This window comes from Symphalangus syndactylus, chromosome 20, assembly GCF_028878055.3.
Source record: "Symphalangus syndactylus isolate Jambi chromosome 20, NHGRI_mSymSyn1-v2.1_pri, whole genome shotgun sequence".
In the NCBI taxonomy this organism is placed as follows: Eukaryota; Metazoa; Chordata; class Mammalia; order Primates; family Hylobatidae; genus Symphalangus; species Symphalangus syndactylus.
This window is the reverse complement of record NC_072442.2, coordinates 40,446,446-40,472,262: the sequence shown is the minus strand read 5'-3', so window position 1 is coordinate 40,472,262 and position 25,817 is coordinate 40,446,446. Positions and strand designations below refer to the sequence as shown.

The following is a 25,817-nucleotide window of genomic DNA, read 5'->3' as shown; positions in this document are numbered from 1 at the left end:
ACGTGCGTCCATGTGCAGAGAGTCCATGAAACGGGCTTTATGTGAGCAACAAGGCTGGGTGCGGGCAGGGTGAGTCCGAAAAATGAGTCAGCAAAGAGTGGTGGGATTATCATTAGTTCTTACATGTTTGGGATAGGCTTACAAAGTACATTTTCAAGGGCGAGAAATATTACAAAGTACCTTCTTAAGGGCGGGGGAGACTATATCGCATCAGTTAGGGTGGGGCAGGAACAAATCACAATGGTGGAAGTTGTGTTAAGGCTCATCAGTTAAGGCTATTTTCACTTCTTTTGTGGATCTTCAGTTGCTTCAGGCCATCTGGATGTATACATGCAGGTCACAAGGAATATGATGGCTTAGCTTGGGCTCAGAGGCCTGACACCTCAGGCTGCCAAATGTGAAAGATTTAGATACTTGAACCAATACCCTCCTCCCAAAAACTGAAATTGGCTTCTGTTTCTGAGTTGGTCCAGGCGCAATGTTCAGCGTATTTGAGGAAATCACAAGAATTGTAGTTAAGGAGATGGATGCTGGAGGGGATATGATTGCCGTTAGAAGCCTCGTTGATGCTGATAGATTCCGCTGCTTCCATCTGGTGGGGGAGAAGAGAACTTTCTTTGGATGCCGGCACTACACGACAGGCCTCACCCTGATGGACATTCTGGACACAGATGGGGACAAGAGGTTAGATGAACTGGATTCTGGGCTCCAAGGTCAGTATAAGGTAGATGACAGGTGGCCAGCCAGGAGGCCTTGACCATTTGTACTCCATCTCCTTCTCAATTCCCCATTGTTATCAACCAAATCAACCAATCAACAATGAAACTGTGGAATTTGTTTGTACACATCCATACACCTTAATTTAAGAAATGCACAGAAGAGCTGCATGGTGGGAGGAGAGTGGGAGAAGTGGAGATTTATTTCCATTGGAAACCATTCCTAAATTGTCTTCTTTTCCATTTTTTTCCCATGTAAAATAATCTGCTTTTAATTTAGCAGAGCTCTTCTCATGTGTTTATCATTTAAATGCATAAGTAAATGAGGGCAGTTTGCTTACTGGTTAAGAAAGGATGCAGGCTTTAGGGCTGGAAGCACCTGGTTTCAAAGCCTGGCTCTGCCTCTTATCAGCTGGGTGACCTTTGGACAAGTTGTTTTATTGCTCTAAGTTTCAGTTTCCTCCTGTGTCAACTCTAGAGGACTGTTGTAAGAATCAAATGAGGGACGGGCGCGGTGGCTCACTCCTGTAATCCCAGCACTTTGGGAGTCCGAGGTGGGCGGATCACGAGGTCAGGAGATCGAGACCATCCTGGCTAACACAGTGAAATCCCGTCTCTACTTAAAAAAAAAAAAAAAAAAGGCCGGGCGCGGTGGCTCATGCTTGTAATCCCAGCACTTTGGGAGGCCGAGGCGGGCGGATCATGAGGTCAGGAGATCGAGACCACGGTGAAACCCCGTCTCTACTGAAAATACAAAAAAAAAAAATTAGCCGGGCGTGGTGGCGGGCGCCTGTAGTCCCAGCTACTCGGAGAGGCTGAGGCAGGAGAATGGCGTGAACCCGGGAGGCGGAGCTTGCAGTGAGCCGAGATTGCGCCACTGCACTCCAGCCTGGGCGACAGAGCGAGACTCCGTCTCAAAAAAAAAAAAAAAAAAAAAAAAAAAATACAAAAAATTAGCCAGGTGTGGTGGCATGCGCCTGTAGTCCTGGCTACTCAGGAGGCTGAGGCAGGAGAATTGTTGAACCCGGGAGGTGCAAGTTGCGGTGAGCCGAGATCGTGCCACTGCACTCCAGCCTGGGAGACAGAGCAAGCCTCTGTCTCAAAAAAAAAAAAAAAAAAGAAAAAAAATCAAATGAGAACAAATTACATGAATCATTTATCACAGTGCCTGCCACAAAAGGAGCACCCAATAAAAGTTATCTCCCATCATCCGGTGGGTCGTGGTGGTGATTCTAATTATCCTTTCATGTTCCCTGGCTATCAAGACTGAAAGGGAAGTTGCTGATTAGCAGAAATCCCTAAGGTATTGAGGGACTTTATGGAAGAGTCAATTATTCCAACCCCCTGCCTCTGATCTCAGTTATTCCTGGGGTACTTGGGTTTCAGAAGCCCCAGGGTTAACTGTTGAACTCTCACTTGGAGCCCACCCTGGAATATGGTGAGGAGTTCATTATATTTCATAATGTGTAAAAATATTTCATAATATGAAAAATGGCAAGGAGTTCATAGCTCAGACCTCTCTGATACAGTCCATTTCTTTTTATGAGGTCTCATGCCAAGAGATGGAAAAGAGCTCTAACAGCGCTGAGCAGTTTTAGAGTATTACAATGTGCCAGGAATGCTTTAAGTGACCAAGAGCAGTACCCAGATTACTTGGAGGTGGTGGACCTTTCCACAAGCAGAGTTTCGTTAAGCAAGCAAGGGGCTTTTGGAGAAATTTCAGATTCGCATTTTTCAAAGACTGAGTCAATTCTCTGAAAAGTAAATTGCCGAGAGCCAATTTGCTAAAAGCCAGCTCTCAAAAAAAAAAAAAAAAAATCAGTTTGCCAAATGATCAATTCACTGAAAATGGAAAAATACTTCAACCCAGAACTAGGATGTTTTGCCACAATAATATTACTCCCCAGGGACAGGGCAAAGTGTAAGTCTGGAAAAAAAAATTGACTAAGTCAGTCAACTTCCTTTAAGGAAAAGCTCATCTGTGTGCATACAAAATTCGGAGGCAGAGGTGAAACCAAACTTAGAAAATCCTTACAATGATGGGAATTGGTAATTTGATTTTTAGCTTGGTCTGCTCCCTATTTAAATGGGTTATTTTGTAACTGTATAATGCTGATGGTGCAGTTAAAGTGTGCATAGGGCTGGGCACGGTGGCTCACGCCTGTATTCCCAGCACTTTGGGAGACCGAGGCAGGTGGATCACTTGAGGTCAGGAGTTCAAGTCCGGCCTGGCCAACATGGCGAAACCCCGTCTCTACTAAAAATACAAAAATTAAAAATTAGCTGGGCATGATGGCGCATGCCTGTAATCCCAGCACTTTGGGAGGCTGAGGCGGGCGGATCACTTGAGGTCAGGAGTTTGAGACCAGCCTGGCCAACATGGCAAAACCCTATCTTTACTAAAAATATAAAAATTAGCTGGGCATGGTGTCGCATGCCTGTAATCCCAGCTGCTCAGGAGGCTGAGGCAGGAGAATTGCTTGAACCTGGGAGGTGGAGGTTGCACAGTGAGCCATGATTATACCACTACATTCCAGCCTGGCCACAAAGCAAGACTCCGTCTCAAAAAGAAAAAAAAAAAAAAGTGTGCATAGGGTTTTTTGTTTGTTATTAAAGTCCATACTTTATTCATATTAACTTTTTTTTTTTTTTTTTGAGATGGAGTGTTGCTCTGTTGCCCAGGCTGGAGAGCAGTGGTGTGATCTCGGCTCACTGCAACATCCACCTCTAGGTTCAAGTGGTTCTCCTGCCTCAGCCTCCCTAGTAGCTGGGATTATAGGTGACTGCCACCACAGCTGGCAAATTTTTCGTATTTTTAGTAGAGACGAGGTTTCACTATGTTGGCCAGGCTGGTCTTGAACTCCTGACCTCAGGTGATCCGCCCGCCTTGGCCTCCCAAAGTGCTGGGATTACAGGCGTGAGCCACTGCGCCCAGCCCATGTTATCTTAGTTTTGACCTAGTGTCCTTTTTCTATTCCAGAATCCCATCCAGGATCCTACATTACATTTAGTTGTCATGTCTCCTTAGGCTCCTCTTAGCTGTGACAGTTTCTCACACTTTACCTGTTTGGGATAATCTTGGCAGTTTTGAGCAGTACTGGTCAGGGATACTGTAGAATGTCCCTCTGTTGGAATTTGGCTGATGTTTTTTCTCATGGTTAGACCGGGTTCTGGGTGTCGGGGAGGAAGACCACAGAGGTAAAGTACCATTCCTATTACATCACGTCAGGGGTACGTACTATCAACATGACCTATCACTGTTGATGTTGACCTTGATCACTTGGCTGAGGTAATGTTTGTCAGGTTTCTCTACCAGAAGTTACTCTTTTTCCTCTTCTTTATATAGTACTCTTCGTGCACATGGTTTTTATTTTTCTTTTACTCTCTGATATTTTGCTTTTCTTTTACACTGTTCAAGAAGCAAATGGTCCCTAAGACATTAGTGTCTCATGTACACACAAATAGTGATCTCAGGCACTGTTTCTAATTCTGTCACATTTCCACCAGTTCCAAAATGGATTTGTCTTTGGAAATCCAGCCCTGCCTCCAAAACCTAGCAGTGGGAGCTCTCCCTCCCCTGTAGGTTCCCATCTGGGAGGTTGGAGACAAAGGCACACAGCCCCTTCAGCATGCCCACACATCCTCCACGAACCCCGGGGCGGCAACTGACTCCGAACCAAGGCCCTTATTAGTGCCTGATCAATCAGGGCAGAGTCCATGCATGTGGGTGACTTTCCAGGGTTGCCTCACTTCATACTTGTGTGGTTCATACAAACAACAGCGACAGAACTGCTTTTTTTTAATTTTTGGAGATGTGGTCTCGCTGTCGCCCAGGCTGGAGTGCAGTGGCTTGATCTTGGCTCACTGCAATCTTTGCCTCTGCCTCCCAAGTTCAAGCGATTCTCCTGCCTCAGCCTCCCAAGTAGCTGGAATTACAGGCACGTGCCACCACCCCCGACTAATTTGGTACAGATGGGGTTTCACCATGTTGGCCAGGTTGGTCTTGAACTCCTGACCTCAAGTGATCTACCCGCCTCAGCCTCCCAGAAGTGCTGGGATTACAGGCGTGAGCCACCCCACCGTGCCCACCCAGAGCTGCTTAATTTTTATTTCCCAATTGGCTGGGGCTCCTACTTCTTTAGCTTTACTTTTTTGTCTCGTTTCAGCCTACAAGACTGGCTTACAATTATTAAGCAGTTAGAATGTATGCCAGGCACTTGGTTAAGTGCTTAACTGCATCATTATATTTAATTTCTTCATTTCTTTTCTTTTCCTTTCCTTTTCTTTTTCTTATTTTGTTTTGTTTTGAGGCAGAGAGGCAGAGTCTCACTCTCTCCTCCAGGCTGGAGTGCAGTGGTGTGACGATCTCAGCTCACTACAACCTCCGCCTCCTGGGCTCGAGCGATTCTCGTGCCTCAGCCTCTCAAGTAGCTGTGATTACTGGCACACACCACCAGACCTGGCTAATTTTTGTATTTTTTAGTAGAGACGGAGTTTCACCATATTGGCCAGGCTGGTCTCGAACTCCTGACCTCAAGTGACCTGCCTGCCACAGCCTCCCAAAGTTCTGGGATTACAGGCGTGAGCCACTGCGCCCGGCCTTAATTTCCCTAGATATAGGAAGTAGACATTAGTAATATTCTCCTACTATAGATGAAGAAACAGATTCAAAGAGGTTAAGTGACTTACCCAAGGTCATGTGGTAAGAAGGTGGAGGAGTGGGCTCAAATCTGGGCTCCTGTGACCCCAAGGTAACTGTGCTTCTGGTGAGAACAGCATTTCCTGGACAGCCACAGCTGGGTGCTCCCTCAGAAGGGAGGGGGATGGTGGCATGGAGCCCCGGATGGGGCTGCCCCAGGGAGGGTTTTTTGGAGAGAGATCTTTTGGGGATCCTCTCCAGAGTGACCTTTACCATTCTCTTTCCAGGTCAAAAGGCTGAGTTTCAAATTCTGGATAATGTAGACTCAAAGGGAGAGTTGATAGTGAGATTACCCAAAGAAATAACAATTTCAGGCAGCTTCCAGGGCTTCCACCGTCAGAAAATCAAGATATCTGAGAACCGGATATCCCAGCAGTATCTGGCTACCCTTGAGAACAGGTGAGGTTGGAGTTGGGCAGCAGGGAAGGAGGGGAAGAAGCCCATCTTGGGCACCAAGGGATTCAAGGGTGGCAGACCGGCTCTTTTTAAAATTTATTTATTTTTATTTTTCTTTTCCCTGCTTTTCATGAGCTTTGTGGGGGACTGGCTCTCTAGGGCAGCCTCTCACTCTCTACTTCCAGGATTCCCTCAGCCTTTACGCAAGCACGCCTTCCTCTGCTCTGCCTCCAGAAAGCCTTCTCATTCACCCAGGAGCAGCCTCCAGGAAGACTTCTGATGCCCCCAGTTCACTCATATCCCTGCTGTCCCCCAGTTTGGTTAATTCCTCTGACTTGGACAAACCTGGTTGGTTTTGTTTTGTTTTGTTTTTGTTTTTTGTTTTGTTTTGTTTTTTTTGAGACGGAGTCTCACCCTGTCGGCCAGCCTAGAGTGCAATGGCACGATCTCGGCTCACTGCAACCTCCGCCTCCAAACCTGGTGGTTTAAGAGGCACTCTCCTTTGCTCTCCTCTGCTCTCCTGCACTGAGCTGCCCACATCAGTATTTTGTGCTTGTTTCCCTCTGCCTTGTGGGCAAGCCAGTGGCCTCCATGTTCGTCTTTCCCACTGGACTGGAAGCAACTTGTGACAAGGGACTGACTTTACTAACCTCTCTGTATTCACCCCAAGCACACAGTAGGTACTGAGTGAAAGAGAGCTGAAGTGAAGCAGAAGGAAAGCAAAGAACCCCTTGGAGGACGTTTCCTGCACGGAGTGCAGCCACCCCACCCCAGCAGGATGGCACCAATCCAATGCCACAGAGGTTCTGGTAGCTGGTGGGCAGGTGCTTCCAATTCAAGAGGACATCACTAGCCATCCCCTCAGCAACAGTTCTGTTGTTGTTTTCCTCAGCTGGGATTGCTGGAGATTGAAGAGTAGCTCAGGGGAAGGTGACCCACAACTTTCCTGGCCTTGCTCTCCTTGAGTGGAGCGGGTACCTTTTTTCTTTTCCTTTTCTTTCTTTTTTTTTTTTTTGAGATGGAGTTTCACTTTTGTTGCCCAGGCTGGAGTGCAATGGCACATTCTTGGCTCACTGCAACCTCTGCCTCCTGGATTCAACAGATTCTTCTGTCTCAACCTCTTGAGGAGCTGGAACTACAGGTGCCCGCCACAACGCCTAGCTAATTTGTGTATTTTTAGGAGAGACAGGGTTTCATTCACCATGTTGGCCAGCGTTTTTTGGAGAGAGATCTGGTCTCGAACTCCTGACCTCAGGTGGTCCACCTGCCTTGGCCTCCCAAAGTGCTGGGATTACAGGTGTGAGCCACCATGCCCAGGCCACCCTTTTTTATTAATAAATTAAAAACAAAGGCTTACAATAAAATTTTACTGGTCCTTTGAATTACCCCTCCCTACCACAGTATTGCTGGGGAGAGGCCTTCAGAATTGTTCTAAGAGAGCTCAGTGTTTTCTATTATAGAATGCTTGTTTGTCAGGTGGGTGAGGGTATTGGTATCTATATGTGGGGTGGGGCACTGGATAGGTAGGGGAAAGTCATCGGAGGCAGGGACCCATGTCTTCCTTGGGGGCCTTTTGATTGCATCAGACTGTTTTAGGTCTCAACATGAGTTTCCCCCAGCGGGAATGGAATCAGGTGCTTCATGAGCCTAAGGGCAGGTGATGCAGCTGGCTCCAGGGACCAGCGCAAAGAGCTGGAGCCCGTTGTCAGAGAATAGGGTGTCTTGGGCTTCACAGATGCCTATCTCAGTGTCATGGGAAGGGCACTCTCTTTGGACTTACACTGACCAGGGTTTGAATCCCAGCTCTACACTTACTATCTGTGTGACCTTGGACCATTCACAACCTGTCACTAAGCCTCAGTATCTTTACGTGGAAAGTGGGTGTAATTGTGAAGGTTACATGGAAGGATTGTGAAGGTTAAAAGGAAAAGCGTGTCTCACAGCTGGCACATTGCAATCTTCCATAAATGCTAGTGAATTCTTGCCCCACGTTGTTTTTATTTATTTATTTTGAGGTGGAGTCTTGCTCTGTTGCCCAGGCTGGAGTGCAATGGTGCAGTCTTGGCTGACTGCAACCTCCACCTCCCGGGTTCAAATCATTCTCCTGTCTCAGCCTCCTGAGTAGCTGGGATTACAGATGTGTGCCTGGTGATCCACTCACCTCAGCCTCCCAAAATGCTGGGATTACAGGTGATAGCCACCGTACCTGGCCTCTCGCCCTACTTTGTACCCCACCCCTACCTCCACCCCGAGGTGGGTAAAGTGAACTGTGATGGGGTGCTGTGTTCCTTGGTTTTCCAGTCTCAGAAGCGATTAATCTTAAATAGGAGCTCACTCACGGAGAGGGAGAAGAGTCAGTGGGAGGTAAGGCCCTGAGATCCTCAACTCTCATCTCTCTCCACTCTCTCCAGGAAGCTGAAGAGGGAACTACCCTTTTCATTCCGATCAATTAATACGAGAGAAAACCTGTATCTGGTGACAGAAACTCTGGAGACAGTAAAGGAGGAAACCCTGAAAAGCGACCGGCAATATAAATTTTGGAGCCAGATCTCTCAGGGCCATCTCAGCTATAAACACAAGGTTAGGATCCTGGGAGGCAGGGACTGTGGAGGCCAGTGTTGGCCCACACCCCGCAGGTCAAGGCGATGCCAGCCTTAGACTCTTCCTTCACTCCTCTCCGAGCAGCCCTGCTGCTCTTGGCCACCTTGCCCCAAGAAAGGTTGGGTGGCATTGCCCAGTCCCTCCCTTGTTACTCTCTAGCAGTGCCCTCTTTTCATTTGCATTTCTTTCTTTCTTTTTTAAATAGAGATGAGGTCTTGCTACGTTGTCCAGGCTGGTCTCAAACTCCTGGGCTCAAGCAATCCACCCACCTTGGCCTCCCAAAGTGCTGGGATTACAGGTGTGAGCCACGCGCCCAGCCTTCATTTTCTTTGTACGTTTCCCATGGTTCATCATCACACAGGTGTATTTTTGCTTGTTTATTGTCTGTCTCCTTTCTAGGAGGTAGGAGGACAGGAGCCACGGTGCCTAGAACAAAGCAGCTCCTCAGTAAACATTTGTTGAATGAACAGTGGCAACAAGATGAGTTTTGGCATCAGACGTGGGTTCAAATTTCAGCTCTGCCACTGTTTTTAGCTGTGAGACTGGCTCACCTGCTGACCTCTCAGAGCCTCAGTTTTCTCGTCTATAAAATGGGGATACAAATGACTGCCTCACAGGATTGTTTGGGAGATCAGGCAAGATAATGATGTAAAAACACCTGGGGATCCGTCAATGTGAGCTCCTTTTTCTAGGGCCAAAGGGAAGTGACCATCCCCCCAAATCGGGTCCTGAGCTATCGAGTAAAGCAGCTTGTCTTCCCCAACAAGGAGATGATGAGTAAGCAAAGGCTGATGGAAAACAGGATGGGGGGCCCTAAACACACCAGTGAGGTGGGGGGTGGGATTCAACCAGGCTCTGTCAGCCTAGGGTGGGTGGCTGGTGAGCTTGGAGGTTGGGGAGGGGTCCAGGGAAAAGGGTGGGTTCAGTACTAGGAAGGACTGAGGCTCCATGCTCTGACCTGGGGACCTGGACCCGCTGACCCAGGATTTGCCTGAACATGACATAAGAGTCGTTAACTCCTCTCCCAGTCTCCAAATAGAATAATTGTCTTTTTTGGCTGGGCATGGTGGCTCATGCCTGTAATCCCAGCACTTTGGGAGGCCAAGGTGGGCGGATCACCTGAGATCAGGAGTTCGAGACCAGCCTAGCCAACATGGTGAAACCCTGTCTCTACTAAAAATATAAACATTAGCCGGGTGTGGTGGTGTGTGCCTGTAATCCCAGCTACTTGGGAGGCTGAGGCAGGAGAATTGCTTGAATCTGGGAAGCGGAGGTTGCAGTGAGCCGAGATCTTACCATTGCACTCCAGCCTAGGCAACAAGAGCAAAACTCCATCTCAAAAAAAAAAAAAGAACAGTTGTCTTTTTTTTTTTTTTTTTGATTGGAGGCTGGTATAGGGATTGAGAGGGACTGGAGAAAGGGAACTTACAGAGTGAGAACTGGTCTCTCCAATAACTTGTTTTTTCCTCCCTTTTTGGTGCTGGTTTAGATATTCATTTCAGGGGCAAAACAAAATCCTTTCCAGAAGGTGAGTGAGCTGCTGGGCTTCCTGTTCGTCATTTCAGAATGGGCAAAGACACTATTTTTAAAAATGGAATTATAGAGTGGTTAGGTCCAAGGATGTGGTAAGACGCACCCACAGGGGGGAACCATGGCAAACGCAGGAGAAAAATTAGCCTGTTGAAGAGTCTGGATTGTACATTGGACTAGGGTTTCCAGGCTGCTCCTAGGACAACTTTATGCTGGCAGTCAGCTGGATCCTGAGCTTACAGCCCACCCTGAAGGCTTGTTGACCTAGGAAGCACAATTAAATGACTTGGCCAGTTCCAGCATGACAGCACTGGCTGTGAAAAGGGTCCTGGACTGGAGTCAGGCAGTCTCAGGGTCTAGTCCCACCCTGCCACTCACTAGCTCTACAGCCTCCTAAGTCACAGTTTTCCTGACTTTATTTTAATTTAATTTAATTTTTTGAGACGGAGTCTTGCTCTGTCGCCCAGGCTGGAGTGCAGTGGTGTGATCTCGGCTCACTGCAACCTCTACCTCCTGGGTTCAAGTGATTCTCCTGCCTCAGCCTCCCAAGTAGCTGGGAATACAGGTGCCCACCACCACGCCAAGCAAAGTTTGGTTTTTTTTTGTATTTTTAGTAGAGACACGGTTTCACTATATGTTGGCAGGCTGCTCTCAAATTCCTGACCTCAAGTGATCCACCCACTGCAGCCTCCCAAAGTGTTGGGATTACAGGCGTCAGCCACCGTGCTCAGCCTTTCCTGACTTCAAAATAAAGGAGTGAGACTAGAAGGTCCCTGTGATTCTGAATTATGTGGCTTCCTCTGGAATTTCTAAGTTTTCCCCTTGATCCCAGCAGGGTTGTACTGCCTAAGAGAGCTTGGAAAGGGATAGAGAAGTCTGACCCAAATTTGCGGAGCGACTGAGTGTATGCTGCCCCTTTTCTGGGCCTTGGCTTCCTCCTCAATCGTCTAGGCACAGTCCTATGACTGCCTGTTTTTGAGGATGTGGGAAGGGTCTGCAAGTACAGTGCTTTCCCATTGACACACACTGATGAGGATGCAGGCTCCCTGGCACCAGCAGTGAGGGCTTAGATTGCAAGAGTAAAAACTTCCATCACTGGGAAGAGAAGTCTGCAGGGGACTGGACGTGATCTGAAGATTCTGAAATAACTCTTCCTCTCTCTGCAGAGAAGGATGGTGCTTCATCCTGTTTAGGTAAGGGTGATAGACAAGTGTGTTCAGGGTGGCTGCACCAACCCACCCTGAGTCCATGTGACTCAAGACTGCTGCTCAGATGGGGTCAGCTGAGTGGGCAGGAAGGTGGGGGCACTGCCTAGCAGGTTTCAACTTTAGTCTGGAGGCTGCATGTGTCTCCTCTAAACACAGTGGTTCTCATTGGTTATACCCTGAAATTACACCAGGAAACTTTAAAACTAGTGACAACTGAGTCCCGTCTCCAGAAACTCTGACTTAATTGTGGGGGTGTGGCCTGGACATCAGGATTTGTAATAACTCCTCAGGTGATTCTCATGTAGTCAAGGTTGAGAACCACTGCTTTAACTTTCTCCAAATCCTAATTACTTCTAGTGTGGCCCAAGGACTGCACTTTGAATGGCAAGGGCCAAATAACCAAGTTTTTGTTTTTTTCCAGGAGGTGGAGAAGAATTTGGGGTTGGGACTAGACCTGGGGTGAGCTGGGGAGATGGGAGATGGAAGTGGGGTCAGTGGGAGGCAATGATGGTAGGTATCTTGGAAGAAGGATGCTTAATTTTAACACGGAAAGACTGGAAGAAGGGAAGATACAAAGAGGTGGTCTCCAGAAGACAGTCAGACAAATAACAGAGCCTGAGAAATAAAGCCTTTTGGGCTGGGTGGCCCAGGTTCTCAATTGCTGCCTCTATAGGAAAGTCTTTGAGTTCGGAGGATTCCAGAAACACGAAGGAGAAGTTGGAGGACATGGAGAGCGTCCTCCAGGATCTGACGGAGGAGAAGAGAAAAGATGTGCTAAAATCCCTCACTAAGTGCCTCGGCAAGGAGGAGATTCGGCAGGATCTAGAGCAAAGAGTAAGGGACCCTAAGAAAGCCTTGGGGCAGAGAGAGAGAGGAGCCAGAGGGGATGGCAGTTGGCACAATGAGGATAATCTGCTATGGTGAGACTGCTGCTCATCTCCCACACCTCCTGGCCCTAGGTATCTGAGGTCCTGATTTCCGGGGAGCTGCACATGGAGGACCCAGACAAGCCTCTCCTAAGCAGCCTTTTTAATGCTGCTGGGGTCTTGGTAGAAGCACGTGCAAAAGCCATTCTGGACTTCCTGGATGCCCTGCTAGGTGAGGAAGGGTCTCACTGTAGGCTGGGGTGGAGGAAGTGTGAGCAGAGAGGCCTGTGGGGAGTCACATCTTGGGAGGAGGGGCTGCACGTTGCCCTTCACAGTTTGTGGGGGGCACCCCTTCGTGTCTTCCTCAGGCCAGGCATTGAGGGGCTGGTTCCTCGTCTGTGACTCCTGCAGGCCAAGAGGGAAGCAGGAGTCACAGCAGAGGCCCATTTGGAGTAACTCTCATCTAGCACTCCCAGGGGCTCTCTGGAACCTTTTGATGATGCATGTTCTGGGTGTGATCAGCCACTGAGGCCCTGTCTCACCATGTATCTCTCCTTTTTACCACTCTCTTTCTTTGCCCCCAGAGCTGTCTGAAGAGCAGCAGCTTGTGGCTGAGGCCCTGGAGAAGGGGACCCTTCCTCTGTTCAAGGACCAGGTGAGACAGCCTAGGCTGAGGACCATGGTCATAGTGGAAGGGAATGCCCATATTCTCAAGGGACCCAGAAGTCCCAGGGTACAGCCCCTTCTTATTCCGTAGTCTTCTGCCGGCTCACATCCATGCAGCTGGTTTGTGACAATTCCCCGGACAGAGAGTTGCCAGGACAATTTGTGGTGGGTTCTTTAGGCTCTGTTTTTTATCTATGGGCAAGAGAGGGCTGCAAATTGGTTAGTCCCAGGACAGCAGCTGGTGTGATCTTGAGTTCCCATGCAGATTGACTAGCTGAGCCTGCCACTATGTTGAGAGAGTATGAAGCTCTCCGGGCTCTGCAGGAAAGAGTGCCGTGATGGATTATTACGTCTGCCTATCGGCTCAGCAGTAAGGAGTGTGGCCAAATATTTGCCATTTCTGGTATATCGTTGTTCCTGGCTCTTACAATCTGGTGGGTTTCCTTCCAGGTGAAACCTATCGTGGAGCAGAACTGGGATGAGCTGGCCAGCAGTCCTCACAACATGGACTATGACCCTGAGGCACGAATTCTCTGTGCGCTGTATGTTGTTGTCTCTATCCTGCTGGAGCTGGCTGAGGGGCCTACCTCTGTCTCTTCCTAACTACAAAAGCCCTTTCTCCCCACAAGCCTCTGGGTTCTCCCTTCACCAGTCTGTCCTCACTGCCATCGCCACTACCATCCTGTCACCAGTGGGACCTCTTTAAAACGAGCAGCCAACCATTCTTTGATGTATCCAGTTCGCTCCATGTTAACATCCAAAACCAGCCTGGATTTCATGCATGGACTTCTGATTAAAAGTGGCAGGTTGTGCATGTTAATTTTGTCTTTTGAAGCCTCACTAAATGACAGTAAAGCAATAGAAAGCTTTGTATAAACCTACAAGGATAAAAAGAATGCAGCAGCAGATAAGAAACTTTAATACATCTTTGGAAGCTAGAAAGCAATGAAAGGAGTGCAGGCTGGGAGGTGTGGGACTGAGGGGTAGACAGGAGATTGCTGTTTTTATCATCAACCTTTTATTTATTTATTTACTTATTTATTTATTTTTGAAACAGAGTTTTGCTCTTGTTGCCTAAGCTGGAGTGCAATGGCGTGATCTCGGCTCACTGCAACCCCTGCCCCCTGGGTTCAAGCGATTCTCCTGCCTCAGTCTCCAGAATAGCTAGGATTACAGGTGCCTGCCACCATGCCCGGCTAATTTTTGTATTTTTAGTAGCGATGGGGTTTCACCCTCGTTGGCCAGGCTGGTCTCGAACTCCTGAGCTCCAGTGATCCACCCCAATCGGCCTCCCAAAGTACTGGGATTACAGCCGTGAGCCACTGCGCCTGGCCAGCCTTTTAGTTCTATTTGATATTTTTAAAGAAACTGTAATTAAAAGTTAAAGAAATGTATGCTTGTTATAAACCATTCAAACATTTCCCAAATATAAATTAGCAGGTGAAGTTACTCTGTGACCTACCCTTTCTTTCTTTCTTTTTTTTTTTTTTTGAGACGGAGTCTTGCTTTGTCCCCTAGGCTGGAGTGCAGTGGCACGATCTCGGCTCACTGCAACCTCTGCCTCCCGGGTTCACGCCATTCTCCTGCCTCAGCCTCTCCAAGTAGCTGGGACTACAGGCGCCTGCCACCACGCCCGGCTAATTTTTTGTATTTTTAGTAGAGACGGGGTTTCACCTTGGTCTCGATCTCCTGACCTCGTGATCCGCCCGCTTCGGCCTCCCAAAGTGCTGGGATTACAAGCGTGAGCCACCGCGCCCGGCCGCCCTACCCTTTCTTTCTAGAGACCCAGAGAGGTAAGTGAAATATTAGAACATTAAAGTAATTTTGCCCCAGGTGAGAAGGATTGATATTTGCAAATCCAGGCAAACTAAGTTTGGGTTTGGCTAGCCTCCTGGACTGATGGCTCCAGAAGCCAAGGCCAAGGGCCTATCCACATTTGGGAGTCTAGTAAAAGGAAACCTGCCCTACCACATTAGACTAATCTCAAAGGCTACGCTGTAAGGGTTAGGGTGAATCAGCAGTAAACTGACTGTTCTTACGCCACCCCCAGGGGACTGCAGGGAAGACTCTCTTGGTACTGAGTGAGGAAGAGGTTAGCGAAAGGAAAGGAAAAAAAATTCTGAGAAAACCACAGACCAGTCTTTTCTCAGAACTTAGCCTGCATTTATATCCTCTGAGAATTCCAGAGAATCTCAAATTGTGAACTTGGTTTTTGGGGGTCTTGGATTGAATATACCCCCAGATGCCTGTCAGAACCAAACACGAATTATCTCTGGAGGAAGTAATCTTCCACAAATATATATATATTTGAGACAGAGTCATGCTCTGTCACCCAGGTTGGAGTGCAGTGGAGCAATCACAGCTCACTCAGCCTCCATTTCCCAGGCTCAAGCGATCCTCCCACCTCAGCCTCTTGAGTAGCTGGGACTACAGGTGTGCACCACCATGCCTGGCTAATTTTTAAATTTTTTTTGTAGAGATGGCGTCTCCCTGTATTGCCCAGGCTGGTCTTGAATTTCTGGGTTCAAGCGATCCTTCTGTCTTGGCCTCCCAAAGTGTTGGGATTACAGATGTGAGTCACTGTGCTTGGTTAGCTAAGGCACATATGTTTTCCTTTTGAGAGACACGGTATTGCTCTGTTGCCCAGGCTAGAGTGCAGTGGTGCAGTCATGGCTCACTGCAGCCTCTACCTCCTGGGCTCAAGTGATCCTCCCATCTCAGCCCCCTGAGTAGCTGGGACCACAGGTACACACCACCATGCCCCATCTAATTTTTTATTTTTATTTTTTGTAGAGATGGGGTCTCACTATGTTGCCAGGGCTGGTGTTGAACTCTTAGGCTCAAGTGATCCTCCCTCCTCAGCCTCCCGAAGTATTGGAATTATAGGAGTGAGCCACTATGCCAGCCTAAGGCACATACTGTCAAGTAACTCAAAAGTCAAGGGAGAAATCCTAATGGAAGTTATAAGATTTTTTTTCTACTTAACGATAATAAAAATATACATACCAAACTTGTGGAATTAAGCTAAAGTCTTTTGTTTTTAAAGAAAATATATGTATCACCTTGTTTGTTTTAGAAAAGAAAAAAAGCTAAAAAAATCAAAAAGCTAAGTATTCATGTCAAAAAGCTACCAAAGAAAAGTCCAAAACAAACCCCACAGCAAGCTGCTCCCTTCCCCTCCAAAAAAGCCCCAGCAAAATAAATCCAGGAAAAAGAGAAGAAAAAGCACACAAATTGATAAAATAAGAAACAAAAACGTTAAGAGGATCAATAAAGACAGACATTGGACCTTTAAAATGACTCACAAATCTCTGACAAGAGTGATATTTAATTTAATTTATTTATTTATTTTTGTTTTTGAGATGGAGTCTCACTCTGTCTCCCAGGCTGGAGTGCAGTGGTGCGATCTTGGCGCACTGCAACCTTCACTGCCTGGATTCAAACAATTCTCTTGCCTCAGCCTCTTGAGTAGCTGGGACTACAGCTGCACACCAACACACCTGGTTAATTTTTGTATTTTTTAGTAGAGACAGAGTTTTGCCATGTTGGCCAGGCTGGTCTTGAACTCCTGACTTCAGGTAATCCACCCACCTCAGCCTCCCAAAGTGCTGGTATTACAGGTGTGAGCCACCGCGCCCAGCTTGACAAGAGTGATAAAAAGAGAGAGGGAGCAAATATCATCAGTTTTAAGAGTGAAAAGGGAGCAGTTCCAAAGATGCTACAGGCATTTAAAAGACAGGAGGATATTAGAAAAGACTTTATGCCAATAAATTTGAAATTTTAGGTGAAATTGGTGTTATCCTAAAAAAATATAATTTCCCAAAGTTGTCCCAGAAAAAAATAGAAAACATGGGCCCAGCACGGTGGCTCACGCCTGTAATCCCAGCACTTTGGGAGGCCAAGGTGGGCAGATCACGAGGTCAGGAGATAGAGTCCATCCTGGCTGACACAGTGAAGCCACATCTCTACTAAAAATACAAAAAATTAGCCGGGCGTGGTGGCAGGCACCTGTAGTCCCAGCTACTTGGGAGGCTGAAGCAGGAGAATGGCGTGAAACAGGGAGACGGAGCTTGCCGTGAGCCGAGATTGTGCCACTGCACTCCAGCCTGGGTGACAGAGAGAGACTCTGTCTCAAAAACAAACAAACAAACAAACAAACAAACAAACAAAGAAAACATGAATAATCCTCTAAGAAAAAAGGATACTCTATCAGGAACAAAATATTGGCCAAGCATGGTGGCTGACACCTGGAATCCTAGCACTTTGGGAGACTGAGTTGGGTGGATCACTTGAGGTCAAGAATTCGAGACAAATCTGGGCAACATGGTGAAGCCTGTGTCTACTAAAAATACAAAAATTAGCTGGCCATGGTGGCGCATGCCTGTAATCCCAGCTACTTAGGAGGCTGAGGCATGAGAATTGCTTGAATCTGGGAGACAGAGGTTGCAGTGAGCCGAGATCACGACACTGCACTCCAGCCTGGGCGACAGAGTGAGACTCTTTCTCAAAAACAAACAAACAAACAAAATATTCCTACAAAGAAAATTCCAAGCCCAGATGGTTTCTTCAGCTATCCAATTAAGCATTTAAGAATAAGTAACTCTAATTTCACACAAACTTTTTCAGAGACACTTTCCAATTCATCCACAACACTAGCAAAACTTAACAAGAACAGTAAGAGAAAGGAAAATGCAGACCGGTCTCATTCATGAGCTTAGATGAAAAAACAGAAAAACAAATCAGCAAACCAAATCACCGTAGAAAAAGAATAATATAAACTGGATTTATCTGGGATTTCAAGGCTGGCTTAACATTGAAAAATCAATGTAATTTACCACAAACAATTTAAGAAGAAAAATGACGGGATCATTTCAATAAAGACAAAAATGCACCTGATAAAATTCAATATCCATTCATGATTAAAATTCCTAGGAAACTAGGAACAGGGCCAGGTGCGGTGGCTCACACCTGTAATCCCAGCACTTTGGGAGGCTGAGGTGGATGGATCACTTGGCATCGAGGTTCAAGACCAGCCTGGCCAACGTGGTGAAACCCCATCTCTACAAAAATACAAAAATTAGCCAGGCTTGGTAGTGGGTTCCTGTAATCCCAGCTACTTGGGAGGCTGAGGTGGGAGAATCGTTTGAACCCGGGAGGTGGAGGTTGCAATGAGCCAAGATCACGCCATTGCACTCCAGCCTGGGGGAAAGAGCCAGACTCCGTCTCAAAAAAAAAAAGAAAAAAGAAAACTAGGAACAGGAGGAAACTTCTTTAATCTGATAAGAGTATGTACAAAATATACATAGTAAATATCATATTTAATGGTAAAATGTTGTAAGCTTTCTCTCTGAAATCAGAAATAAGACAAGGCTATTCACTATCACTGTCTATTTGACATTGTACAGAAGATCTAGCAAATGGAGTTAAACAAGAAAAAGCAACAAAATATGTAAGAATTGTAAAATATTGCATTACTTACAGATGATCTAATGTGCACATTGAAAATCCAGAAGATTTACAGATAAATTATGAAATTAATAATTTAACAATTTTCTAAAATCAATATATGGACCAGTTGTAATCCTATATATACCACTAACAAATACAAAATGAAATTTGAAAAATACAATGATAATAGCACCAAAAATATGAAATATTTAGGAAAATGTTACTGAAGTTCTGAAAGAGCTGAAATACATTGTTATAAAATCTTACTGAGGCCAGGTGTGGTGGCTCATGCCTGCAATCTCAACACTTTGGGAGGCTGAGGTGGGTGGATCACCTGAGGTTGGGAGTTTAAGTCCAGCCTGACCAACATGGAGAAACCCCGTCTCTACCAAAAATACAGAATTAGCTGGGCGTGGTGGTGCACACCTGTAATCTCAGCTACTTGGGAGGCTGAGGCAGGAGAATCGCTTGAACCCAGGAGGCAGAGGTTGTAGTGAGCTGAGATCACGCCATTGCACTCCAGCCTGGTGACAGATCAAGACTCTGTTTCCAAAAAAAAAAAAAATCTTACTGAGAGACCTTAGAAAAGACTTAAACAAAAGAAGAGATACTACATTGAAGGATTAGGAGACACAACATTGTAAAAACGTTAATTCTTCTCAGATTGATTTATGGATTCAGTACAATCCCAATAAAAATCCCAACAGTAGAGTGAATGAGTGAGTGTGTGTGTTTGTGTGTGTGTTTATGTAGGTGTGTAATTTAATAAGCTGATTCTAAAATGCAAAGGGCAAAAACAGCTATGAGGCTCTTGAAGAAGAACAAGGTGGAAAGACTTGTTCTACCAGATCCAAGACTGATTTTGAAAGCTGTAATATTTCAGTGTGGCATTGGAACAAGGATAGACAGAAAAACAGAATGAAAGAGAGATCTCAGAAATAGATCCCCATGTAAAAATGGACATTTGATATATGAGAAAAGTGTCACTGAAGATGAGTGAAGAAAGGCTAGACTTTTCAATAAACGGTGCCAAGACAAGTGGATAAGCATGTAGATAAAAAATGAAATTTGGCTGGGCATGGTGGCTCACACCTGTAATTCCAGCGTTTTGGGAGACTGAAGTAGGAGGTTAATTTGAGCCAGAAATTTGAGGTTACAGTGAGCTATGACTGTGCTACTGCACTCCAGTCTGGGTGACAGAGTGAAACCCTGTCTCTAAAAAGAAAAAAAAAAAATGAGCCGGATGTGGTGGCTCACGCCTGTAATCCCAGCACTTTGGGAGGCCGAGGTGGGCAGATCACCTGAGGTCAGGAGTTTGAGACCAGCCTGGCTAACATGGTGAAACCCCGTCTCTACTAAAAATACAAAAATTAGCTGGGTGTGGTGGCAGGCGCCTGTAATCCCGGCTACTCAGGAGGCTGAGGCAGGAGAATCACTTGAACCCGGGAGGTGAAGGTTGCAGTGAGCTGAGATCATGCCATTGCACTCCAGCCTGGGTGACAGGTTGAGACTCCGTCTCAGAAAAAAAAAAAGGATCCCTATCACACAGTATACATAAAAATTAAATTCCAGATGGGTTATAGATCTAAATGTGAAAGGTAAAATGATAATTATATTAACATTAAAAACTTCTGTTCACAAGATATATCGTAAAGAGGGTAAAAAGCCCACGAAATGGGAGAAGATATTTAAAACACATGCAACTTACAAAGGGCTAGTATCCAGAATGTTTAGGGAACTAATACAAATCACTAATAAAAAGATGACCCATTAGAAAAATAGACAAAATATTTGAACAGCACTTTCCATAAAGGAAAAACCAAATGGCTAACAAATGTATAAACTGATGCTTGACTCCATTACTAATCAGGGAAATACAAATTAAAACCACTATGAAATAACATTATTCCCTCACTGTAAAATCTAAAAGTCTGACAATATCAGGTGTTGGTGAGCACCTGGACAAATGGGAACTTTCATACACTACTGCTAGGAAGGTAAACTAGTACAGCCGCTTTGAATAACAGTTTGGCATTACAAATCAAAGATTTGCCTACCCTGTGTTCCAGAAATTCAACGTAGGTATAGACCCTAGAGAAACGTATGCACATGTCGATCAGTGGGATATACTCTTAAGAAAGTTCTTTAGTAGAATGTCGTTAACAGCCAAAAACTGGAAACAATCTGAATATTCACCAACAATAGAATATGGATAAACAAACTAAGGTATATTCATACAATGGACTACTATACAGCAATTGATATAAATGAACTAAAGCTACAAGAGATTAATCTTTGGAAAGAAAGTACAAAAGAATATATTCAATATTATTATCTCCACATAACATTCAAAAACAGTAACTATATTGTTTAGGGATCTACACTTTGGCAGTAAAATTCCAAGAAAGGTAAGGAGATAACTATTATGAAATCATCCTTTTTGGTGGAAAAGTGATATGATTAGGAGAATCATATCTGAAAGGGGTGGAGCATCTGAAAGGGGTGGGTTTCAAGAATGCTAACAATATTTTATTTCTTCACCTGGGTGGCAGGTAGCTCAGGAGTTTATTTGATGAATTATTCATTAAGCTACAGTTTTATGTTAAATATACTTTTCTGTATCCATGATGTACTTCACAATATAAAAGATGAAAAAACAAGAGAATGGCAATGCTTACTGTTCTATTTGAAGTTTTTGTGTGTGTTGTGGCAGTGTAAACCCCTCCTCCATCTGCTTTCTGAAATCTTTTCTCAAGTCTACCACCCATATCTCCAAGGGACAGAGTCCTAAGCTGCCATCTAGGTTACAGTGGCATCTAATGAAACACTACAGTCCTGTGCTGTACTGACAAAAGGGATGAGAAAATGGTCTTTGACAAAGATGTACTGTACTAGAAAATGATAGAGCCAGGGCCAGGCATGGTGGCTCATGTCTGTAATCCCAGCACTTTGGGAGGCTCAGGCAGGTGGATTACTTCAGGCCAGGAGTTCAAGACCAGCCTGGGCAACATGATGAAACCCCATCTCTACTAAAAATACTAAAAATACAAGACTTAGCCAGGCATGGTGGCGTATGCCTGCAGTCCCAACTTCTCGGAGGCAGGAGGCTAAGGCAGGAGAATAGCTTGAACCAGGGGGGCGGAGGCTGCAGTGAGCTGTGATCATGCCACTGTACTCTGCCTGAGTGACAGAGTGAGACCCCGTCTCAAAAAGAAAAAAAAAAAGAAAAAGAAAAAGAAAATGATGGAGCCAGGACCAGAATCAGAAAGCCAGGGCCTTCCCCTTCCATCGTATGTTGCAGATGTCTTCCTCACTTGCTTTCTGTCACTCAGGGTAGACATGCTTTGGGAGATGCTTTAGAAACCATTGGGGCCGGGCACGGTGGCTCACGCCTGTAATCCCAGCACTTTGGGAGGCCGTGGCAGACAGATCTTGAGGTCAGGAGATCGAAGCCACCCTGGCCAACATGATGAAACCCTGTCTCTACTACAAATACAAAAATTAACTGGGCGTGGTGGTGCATGCCTGTAATCCCAGCTGTTTGGGAGGCTGAGGCAGGAGAATCGCTTGAACCAGGGAGTCGGAGGTTGCAGTGATCTGAGATCGCATCACAGCACTCCAGCCTGGCTACAGAGCAAGGCTCTATCTCAAAAACAAAACAAAACAAAACAAAACAAGAAAACAAAACAAAACAAAACAAAAACATTGGATAGTAGGCTCAAACAAAGCTGGGCCATAAGGAAAGAAAAGGGAGGCACATGTACATATCTCCAGATTCAATTTAGTCTTTCCTCTCCATTTAAAATTTGGTTGACTTCCTTCTAAGTGAGCCACACTCCAGGAAACCTTGGAAATGAGGTAGGGTCCAGGAATCTAAATTGGAGCTGTTCAGTCAAAGCTGCGCGAACTACCTCTTCGGAGAAGGGACTTCAAGCTCATTTGGACTGAAGTGTGCTTCCTCTACTCCCTGCACTGTGTGCAAAACCTCAATGGCTGGTGTTACAAAGCTCCTTTTGGCTGGCTGCGGTGGCTCATGCCTGTAATCCCAGCACTTTGGGAGGCCGAGGCGGGCGGATCAGGAGGTCAGGAGATTGAGACCATCCTGGCTAACATGGTGAAAATCCGTCTCTACTAAAAATACAAAAAAATTTAGCTGGGTGTGGTGGCTACTGCCTGTAATCCCAGCTACTCGGGAGGCGAGGCAGGAGAATCACTTGAACCAGGGAGTCAGAGGTTGCAGTGAGCCGAGATCGCATCACTGCACTCCAGCCTGGTGACAAAGCGAGATTGCATCTCAAAAAAAAAAAAAAAAAAAAAAAGCTACTTTTTTATTTATTTTATTTTTTCTTCCTGTTTCCTTATCTTGTTTTCCAAAGCTTCATTGCTCTTTTTTTGCTTCTAGATTCTGATACCAGATATCAATGTGTTGTTACCCTGGGATGATCCAAAGTGATAGCATAGCATCTGTTTATCAAACTCCACCTCATAGCTGAGCCCATTGCAAGCAGTCTTTGTAACATGAGATCACTCTGGAACTGTACTTTCTTTTTTATTATTTTATTTTATTTTTTTGAGATGGAGTCTTGCTCTGTCACCCAGGCTGGAGTGCAGTGGTGCAATCTCGGCTCACCGCAACCTTCGCCTCCTGGGTGCAAGCGATTCTCCTGCCTCAGCCTCCCGAGTAGCTGGGATTACAAGCTCCTGGTTATTTTATTTATTTATTTTTAAAAAATTTATTTTTATTTTTATTTTTAGTAGAGGTGGCATTTCACCTTGTTGGCCAGGCTGGTCTCGAACTCCTAACATCAAATGGTCCATTCACCTCAGCCTCCCAAAGTTCTGGGATTATAGGCATGAGCCACCACGCCCAGCCTGGAACTTTACTTTTACACCAACCATGTTTCTACAACTGCAGGGGTCTTCAGACCTGCAAAACTCCTTATTGTGCCATAGCTGTCTAAAGCTATATTACCTCCTGGCAGCTACAATTCTCTGACTTAGGGAGAAACATAAAAGTTCTTTCTTTGACTAATTAATGTTCAATTCTGAGTAACGGATGACTGGTGAAATAAGCAGCTTGCTACAGTGAGATCCAGAATTTCCACTCTAGGCCACTGACATCTGCACAAGCCTGGCAGTGATATAAACGTTTTTCCCCATTTATAACGTTACAAATATTTTTTCTTGAGATCAGGTTTTGGTTTTGACTGTCAAGCTTTCCACTCACAGAGCTAAAGGTAATCACACTAATCTGTCAGTTTATGCTCTTCTTTCTGAGGGACTGAAGAAGCTTATGAAACATAAAAGGAGGAAGAAGGCAGGAAGGACCCTGAGACACATTTATCAGATGCATGGGTTGTGGGGTAAGGAAAGCTTGCCAAAGGGGAACACAGCTCAGATGCTAATAAAGCAGCAATTTAAAGAGTAAAAGGAAACTGGAGGATGAAAAACAAAAGATAGAAGGAGAAAACAGCTTCCTGGTTTAGGAAAAAGAGAAATTCGCAAACTCAGCAGCAGTGCTTACATTCTGTGGAATTTTCTAAGGAGAGGGGAAGAAAAGTCAAAGCAGAATAACATCAGTCAGAGGCCAGGTGCGGTGGCTCATGCCTGTAATCCCAGCACTTTGGGAGGCCAAGGTGGGCAGATCACCTAAGGTCAGAAGTTCGAGACCAGCCTGGCCAACATGGTGAAACTCCATCTCTATTAAAAATACAAAAATTAGCCATGTGGTGGCAGGTGCCTGTAATCCCAACTACTCAGGAGGCTGAGGCAGGAGAATCACTTGAACCCGGGAGGCGGAGGTTGCAGTGAGCTGAGATTGCGCCACTGCACTCCAGCCTGGATGACAGAGCGAGACTCCATCTTAAAAAAAAAAAAAAAAAAAAAGAATAACATTAGACAGGAGCAGGTGGCAATCTTTTGGAATGCAACGCCATCAGTAGTTCACCCTTTGACCGACACTGTAAGTTTTCCCTCAAGGGTTGGTTAAATTTTGTGTTGTATCTTATTTGCCTAACAGCCACTTCCCATTAAACTGCTTTGTTTGAGGATCTCATGTGAAATGTTAGAAATAATTACTGGTGTTTAAGATAAAACTTACTATGAAAGACAGAATAGTTAGTAAGGAAGAGAGTCTAGATACTGGAGATATTCAATGCCAAGTCTGCCACATACCAGCTATGTGACTTTGGGCAAATTACTTCCCTATTATGCCTCCATTTTGATGTGTATCAAATGTGAATAATAAGAGTATCTGCCTCCTGTGATGAATATGAGGACTACTGAATACATCGGAAACATTCCGTGCAGTTCCTGGCATGTGGTACTATATGTACGCGTGTTCATTATAATGTGGGAGTACATGCAGCGTTTCCTTTTGAACTCCGTAGGCATGTCTGTTTTTTTTTTTTTTTTTTTTTTGAGACGGAGTTTCACTCTTGTTGCCCAAGCTGGAGTGCAATGAGTGATCTCAGCTCACTGCAATCTCCACCTCCTGGGTTCAAGTGATTCTCTTGCCTCAGCCTCCTGAGTAGCTGGGATTACAGGTGCCTGCCACCAGGCCCAGCTAATTTTTTTTTTTGTATTTTTAGTAGAAACAGGGTTTCACCATGTTAGCCAGGCTGGTCTCGAACTCCTGACCTCAGATGATCCATCTGCCTCAGCCTCCCAAAGTGCTGGGATTACAGGCGTGAGCCACTGCGTCCGGCCAGGCATCTGTCTCTTTAGGATGGTTGGGGTGGTAGTTCTACTTCAAAAGGAAATTAAAAGAAGGACCATTAAATGTTCATACTGTCTTTCTCACTTTTATAAAGTTCTACTCTTTCAAAATGAGACGTGCTATTATTGAAAAGAATAATGCATTAGCATATTTCAGGATAACCTAGTCATTAACCTGTGTGCCCAGTTTTTTTTATGCCGACAGAATAAAACTATCCAAACAACAGAGATTCATCCTCACTGGAATAGACACATATTTTGGATGTGGGTTTGCCTTCCCTGCTCATAATGCTTCAGCCAGCGCTGGCACCTGTGAACTCACAGAATGCCTTATCCACCATCATGGCATTCCACACTGCGTTGTGTCTGATCAGGGAACTCACTTCACTGCAAAGGAAGTGAAGCAGTGGGCTCATGACCGTGGAATTCGCTGGTCTTACTCCACTCCCCAACACCTAGAAGCAATTAGCTTAACGGAAAGGTGAAATGGCTCACTAAAATCTGTTACAGTGTCGGCTGGGAGACAACACCCTGAAAGAAATGGGTTCTGCTTTACAGGATGCAGTTTAGATTTTGAATCAGAGGCCACTGTCTAGTGCTGTCTCCCTCATAGCCAGGATAGTCCAGGAATCAAAGAGTGGGTGTGGGAGTGGCTCCTCTCACTATTCCACCCAATAACCCACTTGCAGAATGTTCGCTCTCTATCCTGGTAACTTTGAACTCTGATGGTTTGGAGATCTGTGTTCCCAAGAGGGAGATGCTTCCACAAGGAGACACCACAATGGTTCTTCCCTGGTTTGGAAGATGAGACTGTCACCTGGACATTTTGGGCTCCATATGCTGTTGAACTAAGCAGGGAAACAAGGGGATGAGGTGAGAAGGAGAGTTAATCTACTGGCTGGAGAGAATGATCCTGCTGACCAAGGGGAAACTGAGTTGCTACACAAGGGTAGAAAGGAGGACTATGTCT

General features: G+C 45.6%; 1 protein-coding gene across 1 annotated transcript; it reads left to right on the top strand.

Moving 5' to 3' along the window:
• The first annotated feature begins 25 nt into the window (after positions 1-25).
• On the top strand, positions 26-13,559 carry GSDMB (gasdermin B). Its single transcript, XM_055256929.2, has 11 exons — positions 26-41; positions 465-713; positions 5,643-5,814; positions 8,223-8,391; positions 9,105-9,189; positions 9,902-9,940; positions 11,109-11,135; positions 11,824-11,984; positions 12,110-12,248; positions 12,601-12,671; positions 13,133-13,559. The coding sequence occupies exons 1-11, from the start codon at positions 26-28 to the stop codon at positions 13,283-13,285; spliced, it is 1,281 nt and encodes a 426-aa protein (XP_055112904.1). The 3' UTR covers positions 13,286-13,559.
• The last annotated feature ends 12,258 nt before the right edge of the window (positions 13,560-25,817 follow it).

Bases quoted from the DNA above. Each gene is read 5' to 3' on its own strand.
- GSDMB (XM_055256929.2), top strand. The intron at 11,985-12,109 runs GTAAGGGACCCT...TCCTGGCCCTAG, and splicing joins GGCAGGATCTAGAGCAAAGA to GTATCTGAGGTCCTGATTTC. The intron at 12,249-12,600 runs GTGAGGAAGGGT...CTTTGCCCCCAG, and splicing joins CTTCCTGGATGCCCTGCTAG to AGCTGTCTGAAGAGCAGCAG.